Raw genomic sequence first — 17,515 nt, 5'->3', positions numbered from 1 at the left:
TTGCATGCGTGCAAACACACAGTAGTGCAAACTGAAGATTATGTGGGAATTGTTTCTTGAGCTGACTTAAAGTTCCTCTCCGTCTTCATTTTTGTGTATTACATGTTTAAAAATTAGAGTTGGGAATACTTCCTCATTGATCATTTCTTGCTTTCAGTTGGTGACAGTGTGTACTTTGTTTACAAGGTTGCCGAGTTTGAATATAATGACGACTAATTTGGCTATTGCGTTTCATAAAACCTGATACATTTTTTTTTCCAATTTGCAACGATGATTCTCTATCAGACTTTAACTTCAAGGTATCTGTCTGTTATAAACTGCAGCTGAACAAGAGCTATGTGTCGAGATGCTGTTGAAACACTCTCGGGTCGCTGCACCTGCCGCTGGATTTCGTAAAATAAAAAGGAAGACGCAGATGTGCACATACTAAGTTGCTTTTATTAATACAGAACTGCATGCTACAGAGACTGTACAGCATAAACATTTATTCATTACAAAAAAACATGGTTTTGGAACCATTTAAAATAACAGGAAAAACAAACAAACAAAAAGATAAGAGCATAAAATAGAACAGGAACATCACAGCCGTTAAGGAAACATTCAAACTATTTATCATTAGCATCTTAATAAACCAGAGAAGAAATCGACAGATTACAGTCGCGTCATGTCAACTACAATGGCACCGAGTGGATGATTCTCTTGTAGCTTTTTTTACAGCCTCTTGCAACATCAACATGCCTATTTTTTCTATCTACCTATATGTAGTAGTGTACTTAAAAGTGGCAGTTTGTGTATTTTTTTGTATTTAATAGTTTTTTTATGAACCTCCTAATATACATAATTTGGCCCTTGTGGGTTTATACAGTATGATGTCCGCCTTTTTATTAAGTTTAAATTTTAATATTTGACAATTTTGCTACCAAACACATTTGTTATAGCAACATTTATACTACATACATAGCAATCTATGTAACGTCACAGCAAAGAATGGTATCGAAAAAAACAAAATAAAAACAAAATAAAAACGACAACAAAACAAAAAAATGGATCCCTACAGCATGGTTAGAGGGGCAGAGAAAATTATCACAAAATTTGGCACGGAAAAATCTGTACACGAATCTACAGTCTGAGAGATGTGACTGTGCAATAAAAAAGAAGGGCTTTCGACACTTTTCCAACTACTGAAGACACGGTACCCACTGTCTTGTTCAAGTTTTCTTTTCTTCTTTTTGTAAAATGGCTTATAGACGCATTTCTTGAAATGAAGTTGTGCATACTTCTGTTCATGAGATCTACACAGTACACTGAGTGGAATCCAGGTTTTCAGTGAGGAAAGAAATCAATAACAAAAGATTTGCCTTTTAAAACCTCCTTGTAAAAATGGATCATTCATATATAAGTCGCTTACCTTAAGAAAAAATATTTGTACAATGTATTAAGAAAAAAAAAGTCAAAAAGAGACACATACAAGATACAACAAGCAATCTCTAAAGCAATAAATACTACTGGTCCTAGCGTTGTGACATTTTGAATTTAATAACCCTCAACCCTCCCACCCCGACCTCCCCCCTCAAGCCCACCCAACTTGCCTGACTCCACCCCAAAAGGTAAACAACAAAGAAAAAAGACAACGCAGTGGAAGAATGCATATTTAACACAGTAATCCCCCCCCTCCCCATTATTCTGTACATTTAAACAAGAACAAGTAACATCACAATTAAAGTTGTTCCTCGGAGAGGTGTCACTGCTAGCCTCATGCCCTCCTAGAGTTTGAACAGATGTCAAATGATTGGTTCGCAAGCTCGTATTTAATACAAATAAAGAAGGAGAACCAACTCTTTCAAGAAAAGGGCTCACTGAATAATCTAGCCTACCTTTTTATATCCGTCTTTTAAACATTTTTGAAGTTGAACTAGATAATTTTTCTGTTTGCACTGTTTAACACTACAAAAAAAAAAAAGAAAGACAAAAACAAAATTCATAAAACTTTTGGCAGATTCACAAAGCTATACTACAGCTCATTGTATCATTTCTTTATAATAATTAGATTTTTTTTTTTTGATAATGACGGGTCAAATATTGACCAATGAACTTTAATAAAACAAAAATTAAAATTTTCAAAGCCTTGTGGCACAGAAACGAAGAGAAATGAACCGATAGCGAGTGAAATATAGCAGAGAGAGGGCCTAGAAAGGTGTGTGTGAGTGTGTGTGTGTGTGTGTGTGTGTGTGTGTGTGTGTGTGTGCAGAGCTAGAAAAGAGGAGTTGAATAGGGTAGACTATTCTATAGACTTGGTCACTAGCGATAGAGGCTGAGGGGACGTGTTGGGGAGGAGCGAGAGGGAATGACACAGCGATGCCGAGGACCGGGCCATTGAGGACGCCACAGAGGAGCCCGGCTGCCGCGAGGACGAGACGTCACCGTGCTCCAGGGCTCCGTTGTGGGAGGAGGCGCCGGGCGTTTTCCTAGCTGCAGCAGAGTTTCCCAGCTGAACCAAAGATGGCGGTGGAGGCCCAGCCAGGAGGTGCGGGTGGTGGAGTGGCTGGTGGGCCGGTTTCATAGTCAGTGAGAGAGGTTGCATTTGTTCAGTCTGAGGTTTGGACTCTTTTGAGGAGGGGGAGGGAACCACTGAGGAGGGGGAGGATGGGGGGGAGTCTAGTAAGCTTCCGTCCGTAGAGGGAGGACTGGCACAGCTGCCTTCACCTTGGATGTAGCGAATGCACTTTTTTTTTCTCCTGAGGGACAAGAAGAGAGAAAGAGAGCATCTTTAAGCATCACATCGTCAAACTGCATCGCACTGCAGCACTGTTGCTCGCTTAAATGCACCTTTAACTTCTCTAAATGTCCATTCCTTGAGACTGGTTTTGCGTAACGGATTTTTGCAGGTGCATTTAAGGAGCTTGTGCTAAGACAAAACAAAAAAGTGGTAGAAATGACAGTCGATTTTCCAAACACTAAACCGTCAGACAGGACAGACACGGAGGAGAAGACCACAGGTGAAGCAGCAGGGAAAGGAAATGCACACACAGAGATGATGAGGAGAGAAGATCGGATGGAGTAATGGTTGCTCTCTGGATGTAAACTCAGCCTTTTCTTACAGGCAAGAGCTACAGCTTGGGGATCAGCCTGCTCTCTCCAGCAACACGAGACAGGTCCTGTCCTACTGGACCTGTCTCGCTCGTCTAACTCAATCTGGCCCTGGTCTCTCTTCTCCTGAGGGGGCGGAGTTTGGATACGAGGCGAAAAAGTCAACAAGAGATCCACACTACTCCGCATCTGCCCCACAGACACGAGTCTGTGTGTGTGTGTGTGTGTGTGAGTGAGGGGTCAAGGCATCATGTTTGCATTCCTGCCTGGGGTCGGGACCCTCCCCCCCTGCCTGCTAAGTCCCGAGGCCAGGCCCGTTGCGCTCAGTGGAACCCGATGAACGGGGAAAGGAGGAGGGGGGGAGTTAGGAGAGTAGGGGATTGTTGCGTTTGTCTACGGTGACTCTGCTGCGAAGGCTGTGTGCAGATTTGGTTAAGGGGGAATCTCTGCCCACCTCATCTTTACCCTGACCCTGGCAGTGACCCCTCTCTTAGCTCTCCATTCTATTACAAGGATGCCTGAAGGCCATGGAGTGTTAGTATTTAAGACTCACGGGGACAGGGAGTAAGTAAAAAAAAAAAAGAAGACTAAAAAAAGTGTTTTGGAAAAAAACAAAACATTGAGGCTTTTGGAACATATGAGGCTGATCTACGCTTTAATTAAGGTCGTCAAGTTGAACCTTGTCCTGCGATTCTGAAGGGGATAAAAGTGTACTAAAAGAGAGCACATTGCTAAGAATGAAAAGGAAGAGGCACATCAACAAATCACATTTACAAAAAAAAAAGGGCTCACGAAACCTTGATCACATGCTAGGATGAAAGACAAGCATGCATTTGAGATGAGCTCGACAGTACAGGCACACAACAGCGGACAGTGTGGAAGGCTAGAAAAGAGTGGGAATAAGGCTTTTAGTGCGTCCTACACGGATACTGTAGCGCTGGGTGGTGCGGAGTATCGACCGGCCGTAAAAAGGTATCATTTGACACTACATAGACATCTTGCTCTCAATAACTGTCTGTCAAACTGCAACAAATGAGCTAATATCCATCTTTTAACAGACATATCGATTCATAGTATGTGCCTGTGTATGTTATTGATTTTCTACATCTCGGGGGAAATTACACCAGATGCATCTTTTAGGAAATGGAGCCCAGAGAGAACTTTTAACCTCTGCTCTTAAGACGAAGACTAAATCACGGCGCTTCCCAGTTTCCTGATCTCGTGATCTGCCGTTATTGTTTAAGGAATAACGCAGTATTTTTGATAATGCGTGTTTCAGCTGGGAGGGTAATAAGAGAGCCAAAGTGGAAACACCAACGATGGCGGGACTGCGTGGAGGTTAGGGCGACTGTGAAGAACATTTTCAATATAAACAAAAAAGCCTAGATTAAAATTTTGTTGGACATTCAGTACACTTGTAATTGAAAAACTATTTTAAAATAGGTTTATAAACGGCGAAGAATGACAGCTTATTGCAAAAACTACACTTTGAGCCGACACATATAAACGTTTGAAACCATACAAATGAAACGTGTAGCAGTAGGAAACAAACAATGTGTTACAATGGTTGGTGTTGAAAAGAGTCAAGAAAGAGGTGGGGCGGGGGGTGTGGTGTAAGCCAGACACAGAGAAGGGTATTACTTAGCAGAAACAAATACCTACCATGAAAATATTCCCAATTCAAAGACTGCTTGTGTCAGAACAGAAAGACAACAGGTAGGGACTAAGTAAGGGTTATTGAAGAGGAGTTTGGAGGAAGAAGAGGTGGAGAAGGAGGAGGAAGAGGGCACAGAAAAGAGTGTCACTGAGCAGGCCCTCAGAGAAAGCAGGGCTAAATTTGTAAGCATAACATTGTTATTCAAAGGACGCCAATTAGAACATACATGACAGTTACGATGAGAGGGGATTATCCACTGCATGGCGAGAAAATGGATTTCAATTGCTGTTCCGAAATGACATTAGGAAGCCGTGATCTTACGGCGAGATAACAAAATATTCAGTAATCTTATTTAGAAATCCATTTTCTGCCACTGGGCTTGAACTGAGTTCAATGGAGGAAAAGTTGCTGTGAGGGAATTTACAGCAGGAAGCTCCTCAGTAAGGAAAAGGAGCAGAGGAGTTTGCCATCTGTTACCAGACTGATGGAAACACGTTTGAGAGGGATTACTGAGCACATAATCAAGTAGAAGAAACTGCTCATTGTGGATGTCTTCCTCCCATTGGTACTACAGCAGTTATACCTGCATGGTTTGCACCATAAACTCAGCTGGTCAAGCCCGAACAAGGCACGACACTTCTTTGGGGTATTTGCATCTGTTAGCCAAAGAGGTAGACACAAACACACACACACACAGAGACAAATAACAAAAGAAAAAGAAAGAAAAAACAAAATGGACACGTCATTGCACAGACAAAAACATGTAGCCAGGGCTTAGGTTTAGGCTGGCAACACTGGGATGTCCTCCATATTGAACAAGCCATCAGGCTCCAGGATCCTCCAAGCCCCGACCTGCCAGTTTCTGATTTCTGACCAATCTCAGAGAGGCTTATTGTACTGTACATCCTGCAATGAAACCCCTGAAATGTTTCTCCATCAATACATACGCACAGACACCATTCATACAAACACTCTGGCATATGCTGTTAATACCCTTTTTCCCCCAAACAGTAGGTAAAAAATAAAAATAAAAAAAATAGTGGGAACCTAGAGATAGACCGGCAGGGCGTGGCTGGAGGAAGCTGAGAGATCATGATAGCCTGGCGGGACAGACAGAGGGGAGGGGAGAGAAGAGGAAGAAAAGGCAGCAGCAGAAAGCGAAGGAGGAAGTCCCAGTGCACAGTGTCCAGCCTTCACCTGGCCCTGGCCGGTGCATGCACACACCATACACACCTGCACGGGCCACACCAGTTATTCTGTTGATCGAGCCCAAAGCGCGCTCGACACTTCTTAGGAGCGCTCAGGTCTGATGCCGCAACAGGGAGGGGAAGCCAGCACAGAGAGGAGGGAAAAGAACCAAAACCAAAAACAATAAGGAACAGAAATCAAAAAGGAGGAGAGAAATGAGGAGAAAAAACAGGTAACAGTGAATCTATGAAGCTTGGCAGTGGATCATTGCAAGAAATCCCCTCACCCCCAAAAACACCCGTAAAGCCATTCTCAAGTGTGCCTTCAAAAAAGGACAGGACTGAACACAATTAGTGTGATTCAGACATTAGTAAAAAAAATCAAAATGCATGCAAATTATGACATTAATATGGAAACAATCGCTTTTAGTAATCTAAATTCTGACTGGAGTTAAAGCGGAAGATAAGATGCTTAATTGTTTTTCGAGAGGGTACAAAAGGAGCGAATAGCAAGTTGGATTAATTTACTTGCTAGATGTTATCAGTGCATGTTTTTAGAGAGAAGGTGGGGGGGGTGGGGGGGGGAAGAACTAGGCGGAAGCAGAGTGCTGAAACAAGAACGGACGTGAGTCGGCCCTAGTCAGGGGAAGGATTAAAAAAATAAAATAAGTCTGGAACCTGAAGAGGGAATCTACTCCTCAGACCTGGCATCAAACACGTTGACTGTTTTCCAGCAACACTGTAAAAGCTGCCAGTCACCTGCTTAGCTCTACCCAGTGACCGTGTGACCATCAGAAGCAGAGCAGAGTGACAGCAGAGTGTTGTGCTGGACGGTTTGAGACCAGGTCTTGGCTGAGTAGAGACAGATTTTTTTTTAAAAAGGGGGGAGGAAGCCAAACTCATGCTGGCCTATTGGAAAAAGCGCAGCTACTGAAGCGAATAGATTAAGGAGGTTTACCCTGACAACACATCCTTCAGGTCATACTGCACAATGATACTCTAACTTTATATAATGAGTTCCTCAAGCAGACTGCATAGTGATTATGCATATTACATGAGTACGTTAAATTAAATAAAGAAATCTAGCTTGAAGTTAAATAAACAATAGCAACATTTTAAGAAAGGATAGCAGCAAACAAAGCATAAAGAGCATATTTAGATAGAATTTTTATCTTAAACCTGCCTACTATTGCACATTCATTGATAAATAAATAAATAAACATTAATTTAAAAAAAAGAGAAGAAAAAATAAATAAACAAGTTAGTAATTTAATACTCAAAATGACATTAGCACCTGTAATCGGAGGGAGTGAAAGGCAAGGATTTGGAAAATATTCTCTGTGTTCTGAAAAAAAAGAACAGACAGAGAGGCCTTCAAGAAGAAATCCGTCACCAAACGAGCGCAAAATACATAATAACAAGTCGCCACTGCTCCTCACAATACGATCAGAAGAATATGAATCATTAGAATGGAAAATGGATAAATCATAGAATTAGCAAACCTCCTTAATTTTAAAGATGTAAGTGATTTTTTTTCTTCTTAGGTTGGTATAAAAGCATGCCATGAAAGCAAGCAAGGGGCAGCCCAACACACACACACACACACACACGCACACACACGCACACACAGTACTGTAGTGCAGTCTATCTGCAGGGCACAGGCATTATAAAACAGGGCCACGCACACAACACTAGGCAAGTTAATGGCTCTCACAATGCTTTAACTTCACATTCTCAAAACATACATATCACAATACCAGAACGCTAAGGGGCACAGTGGGGAGGGAGGGGGGTGTCAAGAGGGGAGGTGAGAAGGAGTGTGGGGGGGTCATGCATATTCAATTGTTATTAGCTGGGGAAGGCTAGGGAAAAATGGGAAAAGGGGGAGGTATTACAAGCAACTCTACTATTTAAATATTGCATTGGGTAGCATAACTATATATATATATATATATATATAAAAAAAAAAAGCCAGGCACAATAACACACACACACACAAAACATAAAACAAAAAAAAACTAGCTTGACTTTTATCTTGCAAGATGTCACATCTGCCTGACACATGATGGGGCTCTTCTAATACGAGAGATAATTGCAGCTCACTTACCATTGCTCTCTGCTTGCTGCTTTTCCCTTTTTCTCTTCTTCCTTTTCCCCTGTTGGTTAGCCGCCAAAAAAATAGAAAAAAAAAATAGACACAGACAGGAACCTTAGTTATTATATTGCAGAATGCCCAAAACATGAAACCGAGAATAGGACTTTTCTATGTGTATACTTATTTATTCATTCATTCTTTCCCAGCCTCTTTTTCTTTACTGTCTCTGCCCTCCGGTTTGTAACAGCCACTGCAGGCCAAACCAGAATTATCTCTGTTTTCTGCTCTTTTCTTCTTTTTCTGTAATCTTTTGTCTTATTTCCCTCTGCTCTGTTAACATGGAGACATCTTGACAAGCCTCTGCTTTGGAAGACACATTTCAGTTTTTGGGATAAGGCTGCTCGTGGTCAGCCTTATCCCAAAAACTGCATAAAGTTGATGAGAATCTGTGCACTTGTGTGTCAGAACAAAGTGTCTCGGGAGAAAAACTTTCATGGAGGACTCATACGAACAACATCATGGTCGGACTGTTACACATATTCCTTCATGTCATAACAAGGTGGGCTTAGGTGAAGCCCATTTGTCCAGTGTCAGATATACAAATCAAAAGGCAATTACGAGAAGAAAGTGATCCCTCAGGCTAGATAAGAGCTACATAAAGAACTCAGCATGGTCATGTCACCTAGTGAAAAGGAGAGAAGAACATCCTGTTACGACTTGTAAACTTAAAAACTTACATAGTTGTCTCGTGCTGACCAGCCGGGGTACAGCTGCATGTGGAGCTGTCGCTCTTTCCTGGCCAGCTCGTAGTACTTGGCCTGCTCCTCCCGCGATAGGGCGTGCCACTGTAATATGAGAAACAAGACATTAAAAAGAAGCCATAAAAAAAAAAGACAGGAGAAGTATAGGTGTGCCGGTAGTGAACTGGACTTAAACCTACAACACGGGGCCATCACCAGGCTGTTCATTTAACTTGAATCCCAGGTGTATATCAGCCCATGTTTAGAATACGATTGTGAGCACCAGGATTAAGAACCACTCTGGTAAACCTTTCAGTTTGACCATTACAGTGTTGTCTGTTCAGACTTACCCTCCTTCCCAGGATCTGGTTGATGGCAGCACTTTCCTTCAGTGTGCACTCAGCCACAACCTTGGCCCGCATCTCCTTCATGTAGAGCATGAAGGCATTCAGAGGCTTCTTTATGTGGACCTGTTTCTTTTTCTCCTCTTCCTTTTTAGCATCTGACTGTTTCCTGTGGAGGAGCAGCAGAGGGCAGAAAAGTGAGCAGAGTCAACCTGCGAGCGAAATGAGCGAATGAGTGAAACGCGTGTTTAGGGGCAAGCGGATGTTGTACTCACGAGCTGTTGAGAGAGATGTCGCTGTGGGAGGATTCCTGCTTGACGTTGGATGTGACGATGGCCGGGTGTGGGATGCCCGTTGCGTGCAAACTGTGGTGAGGTGGCACCATGTGTGGGGGGAACCTAGAGGACAGAAGACTGTGTAAATCGACACCGGTGAAATGAGGAAATGGAACACATGTATAAACAAGACCAAGTGGGCTAAATTACATCTTTCAATGACATGTCAAAGAACAACATGGTTCAATCTGTGTCATAGAAATGGAATTGGATGCCACAAGAAATGCACATACTAACATTGACATGAAAATGTCCCATGGCTGAGTCCAGTTAGCATAGATATATTTACTACTAAAAATGTCACAGACACTTCAATAACAACACAAGTTATGACAAACCATCAACAGAACCTTCAGTAAGATATGATTCAAATCACGAACGCTATATTGTGTGGCAATAATGAAGTGCAATTGTCATCTATGATAGCTGAGGAAACGCTTTCCGAATGAGATTTAAATTCCATGAGCAAAAAATAAAAAAGAAGCCAATCGCATAACTTCAAGTCATTGTTATATTTGAGGAAACTGCATTTTTAGCATTTGCGCTGATATGAAAATGCCAGGTTTACGGGACGGGTAAAGCTTGAACCATTATGTCTTATCAAGGAATATTGCTATATAACTATAACTAGATTAAAGAATGTTCTATCCAAGTCTAGTATCACTTCAGGTTTTGGGTCTCTATTTGCCTTCCTCTCGTTCTTTTCTGCCAGTCCAGCAGTCAGCAGCACTGACATTTGTTATCTTCATCCCTCTACGCTCCTATCCTCATTTCATCGTCTCCAAACCGCTCCGCATATCGAGGCCAGAAACCCTTATTTATTAAATCATTTCACCGGCCAGAACAGCCATAAGACACTGTGTGTGCCGGTGTCTGTATGACACTAATTATTTGTGTCAGATTATTTGAACGCGTACGCGTCTTATCTGCATGTGTATGTTTACAGCGCGGCTCCACGTGACCACACACACATTTAAGAAAGGAGAGGAGGATGAAGGAGAAGGAATAATTCTCCTTTTTTTCTTTCTTTAATATAAAGCAGCTCATTATCCGGCTGTGTCTGGCTGCATGGCTCCGAGCCAGAATATAATGATGAGGATAAACTCGCCAGGAACAACTACTTTCTGTTGGAGGCCATCTCAGGGGAGTGCCAGTGCGCTCCCCCCTCAAACTCTTTCCCTCTTTTTCTCCTTTCCCCTCTTCTCCCTTCATCACTGACACATTGGTGTTTGTGCCATGTCATCCGTTGATGGGGAGCTCGGCAGCAGTGGCTGCATATCGCCCATCATTAGGGCTGCTGCATTTTCCTCGCTCACTCCGTTTCCTCTCTCCCTGTTCACCCTCCTTACTTCTCTCTCTCTGTGCACTTGTTAAAATTTCCTCTGTTGCAAGATCTATTTTTTTCTCTCCTCTTCTTCTTCTTCTCTACTCCTCCCTGTCCCCTCCCCTCCTCCTGCTGCCACTGCATGGCCCAGGTTATGGTTTAAACATGACGGCCATCCCTTTGAAGCGTGGGGGCATCATCATCATCATCCGGGCTCATCAGCAGCAAGCAGCGCCTAGGACCAATTTAACCAACACAGAGAGGGAGACGCAGCAGAGAACCCCCACCCACCCCAACCCTGGGGCTCCTACGTCTCAATCTAAAAAGGTAAGAATGGCTGGCGGTGTATGGGGTGGGGGTGAGGGGGAGGGGTCAGTGGCGCAGCAAGCCCAGTGTAAGCCAGTGCCATTTAATTGCCAATGCGAAGCAGTAGCCCCCGTGCCTGTTTAATGTATAATGATCCGCCCCGGTGCGCTTCTCCCGTTCCCGAGGAAAAGAGAGGGAGCGGGATGATGGGGGAACATATCAAAGGGCAGGCTTAAGCATAAGGGGCAAAGGGGCCTTCACATCCTCCTACCTGTCACACTTACATTCACACACACAATATCAGGGACCTGCACTGACTCCAACCCCATTATCAAAATAATGTCTTTCATTTGCTCCGCTGACTGTCTCTACTCTCCTTGGCTCTTTTTTTTTTCTTCCTCTCGTCCAAAAAAAAAAGAATGCATTTTTTAACAGGACCTAGGTGTAAGGTGCTCATTGCAGGACGACGAGGTACCAGATTCCTTCCCTGCATCCTAATTCAGTTCGGGCTACAGCGCAGAGGGACCGATACTGAAGCAGCGCGCTCCTGCATAGAACTGGCTCCCGACAGGAGTACAAGGCCAGGAAGACTTTCCTCCAGTCAGCCTGTTCCCTACAAATCGTTTGAGCCATCACAGCCTGGTCCATTCTGTGAACAAGACCAACTGGCTGAAGGCTATGTATGAAAGGATTCTGCCATTTTGCTGACACAATTAGACGGATATTTTACTAGATTTACTCAACAAATTGATTTTCTTTTCTCCTCTGCCCTGTCAAAGCCAGAATTTTGTTTTTTTGGGAGATGTGTTAAACACTCCCATTCTCCAGAGAGCTCCCAGAGCCCTCCATCTATTCAGTTATACTAATTCAATTAGGGGCCTCATCACAGGGCATTAGCTCTTCCCCATGGCCAGCCCCCCCCCACACCCCAGCCAGTATATTCAATTAGCTGCACTGGAAATAAGATGATCACAATGTAGAGGCTGTCATTAAGGGACCACATTAGCAGTCACTTAAAGCCCAGGTTGGCTGCGTGCTGCTGCCAGATGCCGATGTCTGGACAGACCCGACGTCTGACCCTTTGCACCTGAGACCGGGATGGGAATATCTTACTATAATCCAGACACCCTTCTCCATGAATGAGTTTTAAATGTAACGTTTGATGCAAGAAGGTCTTTATATTGGAATCACTAAAAGGACGGTTTAATAGCAACAAAGAACAGCTGAAACACTGAATTGTACAAACTCAGTTTTCCTTTATTCTCAGGGCTATGCGTAAAAAGAAATGTCACCCCCCCCCCCCCTGCAACTCCTCCCTCCCTACATCTACATGATCCATCAATGTCACAGAGGTCTAAACACGCCGCCCTCAGGAGCTGCTTTTCCAATCAGACTGTAATTAAACTGAAGCTTGTCCTCATCCCTAGACTCTAAACCAGCCCCGTCCATAGTCCCCTGCTGCAAGGGCGTGAAGGGGAGGAGGGGGGTGTTTGTTTTCTGTGTTTAGTGCTTTTTGGGGCTTTTAGTGATCTAAATTTGATAATTTCCCCACACAATATAGAGGACATGCGTCCCTCAAGGGAACAGTAAGCAGTTTAACATCAACTGACAAACACACACATGTTTACAAGATGGCAACACATACACATACCCCCCATGGGTGCACTAATGTCCACAGCAGCACTTGAGCTGGACCCTAATGGGCTGGACCAAAGCACTAGCCAAGTGTCAGGGCCCCGGCTTATATCATCAAGTTCCCTTCAAAGTGTTGCTGTGTTTGTTTATCGGTCTGGCTGCTCAAACTCACAGCATGGACATGCCCCAGCTCATTTCAGATCTGCCTGACATGCAGTGGGGATAAATGTTCTTCAGGGGCCTCATTAGAAAATGATAAATATAATTAATATTTGAGCATGCTAGCTGCAGCCCCACACTGGAGAATTGGCCTTTTGAACACATAGATGGGGAGTGTGAGCTCCCCTAAGGGAGAAGTTGCAGCTCACTGTCTCTGCGTGTGTGCGTGTGTGTTGCTTGGGCATTGCTCTCAAAGCCATCACAAACACACACACACACACACACACAGCTGAATGTAAGAGGAGGTGTGTGTGTGTGTGTGTGTGTGTGTGTGTGTGTGTTTAGCTCTTAGGTCTCAACTCACCTTGACATGGATGCGTTGACAGTGAGCGCAGTTGGGTAGGGGTGTCTGAAACCCCCTGTTGTGATTGGATAAACAGGTTGACCTTGCCTGGGAAGAGGGAAGAAAAGAAGAAAGGGGAAAAGGTAAAGGAACAGGGTTGATGGAAGAGGAGAAGTTAAAGCCCTCTGTCTCTCTCGTCTCCCCACCGTGGGCCTCTTTATTCTCATTTGATCAGGACAAAAATCTAGGGGATTGCAGAGCGCAGATCAAAGGGAGGAAAACTCTGAACAATTTGAATGCCACAAATCTTGATAGCAATGGCTAATTAAATTTCATAACCCTTCGCTCGGTGTCGACAGAGTGGGGCCCTGTTCCTCCCCGAGCTGGAACTAGGTGTTTTGTTGTGATAATTAAAGACGAAGCGCGGGTCTCTTTAATGGAGCCATCACGCTAATTGAGGTCTACACATCCAAAGACAAACAATAATGAATGTAAATTTATACCAAAATAAAGTGCAGCAAATCAAAGGGCGCCATGGCTGCGCTCGGGGCCTCTCTCGGTATTTAGATCGCGGTGAGAAAACATTAAATTAACAGAGCTTAATTTGTAGCCTTTTGTCATATTAACAAGTGTTGACAAGAGTTACCAGGGGAAAGCCCCCGTGTGGAATTGTGGGTAAAGTACGGGCAATCGTGGTTCATTACTCTAATTGGACCATACAGAGACATGCAAAATACTATTTGCCACAAAGTAGCAAGTTGAGGGTTGGTGAGGGTGTGAGGACGCAGCGACGGGCTGTTCTGGTCCAGGAGCGAGTGTGTTAGAAAGTTACGCTATTATCAAGTTTTACACGCCTTAAAAACACAGAGAGGAGACAGAGACAGCTTCCATAATTGACTTTGTGTACGTAAAGAACAATGTATGTACAAGTTAGGTAATATCTGCAACTGTTGTTAGCGTTTCTTTCTCTTTTTAATGATCAGAGAATGCAGTAAAAACAAAAGTCATTAAAAACTTACTGTGGTACTAGCCATCCTAACGGATGGGGGATCTGGCCGACAGCTCCAGGTGACAGTGGGTAATAAGGAGATATATCTGGAGGATGCGGAGGTCTTGGAATTCCTGCGGAAGAAAGAGGATGACAGGAGCAGTGAGGAGGTGGACAGACAAGATGATGACAGAGAGAGAGAACCAAATCTTTGTCAGTGCTCAATTCATGCTTTGTTGAGAGTTTCACATCTGAACGGGGCACACATCACAGGAGTGCAGATGGGAGGATGAGGAGGAGGAAGAGGGCTTGCTGCTCGCATGTACACAGTGCTAAATCACACTTCCTGATCAAAGGCCTTTGAGGCGGCGGCGGCGGCGGCACAATGTGTTGGAAGAGGCAGAGGGGAGAGAGGTGAGGAGAGAACACCAACACGTTTCTTGTCACATTTGTCTACTGATTCAGGAGATTAATTATATAAAATGACTGAGGTTTAGAAGTGAACAAAACACAATATAATTAAAAGCCTTCTCTGTGATCAGAGAGCTGCTAATACAGGGCTCCAGGTTGAGTCAGGTGGATTTACACTGACGTACTGGCTGGATGGATATGGATTTTACCTAATGGTATACACGAGTACATGAGCTGAAAATCAGCATCAATGTAACTGCGAGTTTATTTTTCAGTCAAAGTCAATATTCTGACTGTTAATGTGAACGCACGTATAAACTGATCCTCATATTGAAGGAAAAGCAGTGCTGAGTTTAGATTGTTATCCCCCCACAGAGGAGCGGTGACAAAGATGTCCATTTTGAGGACAGCTCTCGTTGAGGGATTCTTCGAGCAATCGCAGCGTCCACGGTGTTGCCTTTGCTTTCTGTGGCAGCTGACAGGCGAAGAGACTGCATCGACAAGCTGCCCTGAATGAATGCCTTGAAAAGGTCTCGTACACAGCCTGGTGTAAAAATAACTTTCTCTCTCATGGCAAACTTGAAACAGGGAACACAAGACATGTGTAAAAGCACAGCAGGGAGGTGTATGCGCTCAGTAGACCAGGAACTGGGGGACTTTCATTTGGCTTTTTTTTTTTTCTTCTTCTCCACACAGCTGGCTCGCCTGTGCAGCTGTTGTTGCAGATATTTCGACCGGTGCAAAACGCGGCCGAAGGAGAGCCAGATCGATCTTCATAGATCAGAACTTTGGCTGATGTTGGTGGTTACACCCAATCCCTGCAGCGGATCCAGGTTCTGCAGGAACTGGCTCTTGAGAGGGATTCTGTTACTGATGGACAATGTGCTGCGCAGCACTTTGTGTCTAAGCGGGAAAAAACTACTAAAACAAAGGCAAATTATATTAAAAAGGAAAGCCTTGTGAACATTATCCAATCGCCACCCAGCGCTGAAGACCTAATACAGCTCATTAATTAATTAAACACTGAGCCCAATTAAGCGGTCCTATTAAGCACTACATTAAACAGCAGCTGGCACATTATTTCCCCTTTGTAAGAGCCATCATAATAAGGGAACATTATTACCTAAAACATTGACTGAATCCACCAGAGAGCATGAAATTATTCCTCGCACTGAAAACGCATTAACCTGAAAGGCTGGGCTGAATGACAGTTAGCTAAATGAAGTGCTGAGTCAAGATGCTCACGGAAATGAATGAAATTGCCTAAAAATGAATGCTGAATGGTTCTGGGAGAGGCAGAATCTGACTGCTTAACGGGAACTCTGCAGGATCAACAGGCTGTAAAGATGTAACTACACTTCTGACAGGCACTGAGCCTATAATCAAAAACCTCTTTAAATCCAAGAGCTCAGGTCACATCTTCCATTTTGAGGATTCTCGTGTACTTAGTCGAAGACATCGTTCTGAGCAGACAGTCTAGAGGGTTTTTTTTGGTATTCACTGGATGTCTTGTTTTGGAGTCTTGGCAAATGGAGTTGCGGTCACGAGCGAGTCGTGGTTGTTTGCTGAATTGCGTGTTTTACGAGGAGGTTTACGAGCCGCCGTTCAGGTTCTTGTTCTCGAATGTAAGGCCACTTTCCACTGACGCCAAACCACATTAATGTGAGCGCGAAAGCTAAATCAATCAGTAACAGATGAGGGCAGAAGTCGTCAACAAGAAGTACTTTAGGTGACTATGGCTATCGGTCCCAGTTAGGTTTCTGACGTTGTTAAAGAAGCGATTAATGACTAATTTAACATTTCCTTAAACTTTCTCGCTTAATATATGGCCGGTTTAACATCAGACAGTAGTTTCAACAACACAGTCTACTTAATAGAATACCTGGATTGTAAATATTGCATTTGAATTGTGTGTCCTACAGACTTGACGGCATTAAAAACAAACACAGTCCTGTATATGTGAACTGTGGTGGCAGGGCATAATAAAACATTTACACACCCCTCGGTGCAAAACACTTTCTAAGAGCTGACGTGCCTCATCGAAGGAGAGTCTGTGGTTTTCTCAACTTCTTGAAAGCATATTGGGGCGGTCAGTTTTATCCTGCGCTGTCTGATTCAAGCAGCATGTTGCTAACTGTAATACCATTTTTGAATAACTGGCAGTCAAACAAACATGCACGCAGCGGAAATAAGAGTTTACCTGTTTTGGGATCCACGTCTGTCTGTAGGTGAGGTGGGGGATTCCCCGGTGTGAAGTGCTCATTGCTGTAGGTGATCAGAGGTGTGAGAGGGTGCACATGGTGAGGGTGCTGTACCACTGGAACCTTATTAGACTGAGAGAAAGAAGAAGGATGGAGAGAGAGAAAGAGAGAGAGAGAAAGGGGGGAAAAGAGAAAAAAAGAAGAAGGCCAGGATGTTAATATTTGGGTTAAGGCTGAGAGATTTCAGGCGCCTGCCGCAGAATTACAACTTGGGTCTGAAGGCTCCCGAAAAGAAGAGCTATCAAATTCATGGTGCTCTCGAGGCGCCAAACCGCCGAAGCCACAGTGAAAATACTGTGGTTTGTAATTAAAAACACTTCTGTGGTGTCACCCTGGAAATTCAGTAACACAATCTAAGAGGCTTGGAGAGTTGCCAGTTCACATTTGGGTCTGATGTGTGATGGGGGCACTTTTAACCACGGCTGCAGTCGAGTAATCGATCATCTGTAAACCACGAAATCAAGGCAGCGCGTGTAAATCCACAGTCATTAGCAGCTGCAGTCAGCGCTCCGCTCTCCTCAGACCCGCTCTCAAGCCTCCTCCTGGTCTCCCCTTCCCTCATCTATTCCCCCAGGGCCCGGTTCACGGAGGGTAGGGGTGCATTGTAATAAAAGGGTTAGGAGAGAGGAGGTGGGGCTGAAAA

General features: G+C 43.9%; 1 protein-coding gene across 33 annotated transcripts in view; it reads right to left on the bottom strand.

Annotated features, from left to right (window-relative positions):
- Nucleotides 1-418: 418 nt before the first annotated feature.
- Nucleotides 419-17,515, bottom strand: part of tcf7l2 (transcription factor 7 like 2) — an 86,953-nt gene continuing 69,856 nt past the window's right edge. For 4 of the 33 annotated variants that reach the window (XM_029456801.1, XM_029456810.1, XM_029456816.1 and 1 more), the window contains 10 exons: nt 16,812-16,944; nt 14,232-14,334; nt 13,234-13,320; nt 9,386-9,508; nt 9,117-9,279; nt 8,764-8,871; nt 8,039-8,087; nt 7,226-7,276; nt 5,978-6,050; nt 419-2,735 (listed from right to left, as the gene is read on the bottom strand). In XM_029456801.1, coding sequence (XP_029312661.1) covers nt 2,279-2,735; nt 5,978-6,050; nt 7,226-7,276; nt 8,039-8,087; nt 8,764-8,871; nt 9,117-9,279; nt 9,386-9,508; nt 13,234-13,320; nt 14,232-14,334; nt 16,812-16,944 — 1,347 coding nt within the window. In that variant the 3' untranslated portion in view covers nt 419-2,278. Of the gene's footprint in view, nt 2,736-4,748; nt 4,811-5,326; nt 5,401-5,977; nt 6,051-7,225; nt 7,277-8,038; nt 8,103-8,763; nt 8,872-9,116; nt 9,280-9,385; nt 9,524-13,233; nt 13,321-14,231; nt 14,335-16,811; nt 16,945-17,515 lie in introns of those variants that run through there. The other 29 variants (XM_029456795.1, XM_029456805.1, XM_029456814.1 and 26 more) reach the window with 25 other exon arrangements.

Source organism: Cottoperca gobio, chromosome 19, assembly GCF_900634415.1.
Source record: "Cottoperca gobio chromosome 19, fCotGob3.1, whole genome shotgun sequence".
Classification (NCBI taxonomy): domain Eukaryota; kingdom Metazoa; phylum Chordata; class Actinopteri; order Perciformes; family Bovichtidae; genus Cottoperca; species Cottoperca gobio.
Note: the sequence above shows the minus strand (reverse complement) of the source record. Positions and strands in the feature narration are given on the sequence as shown.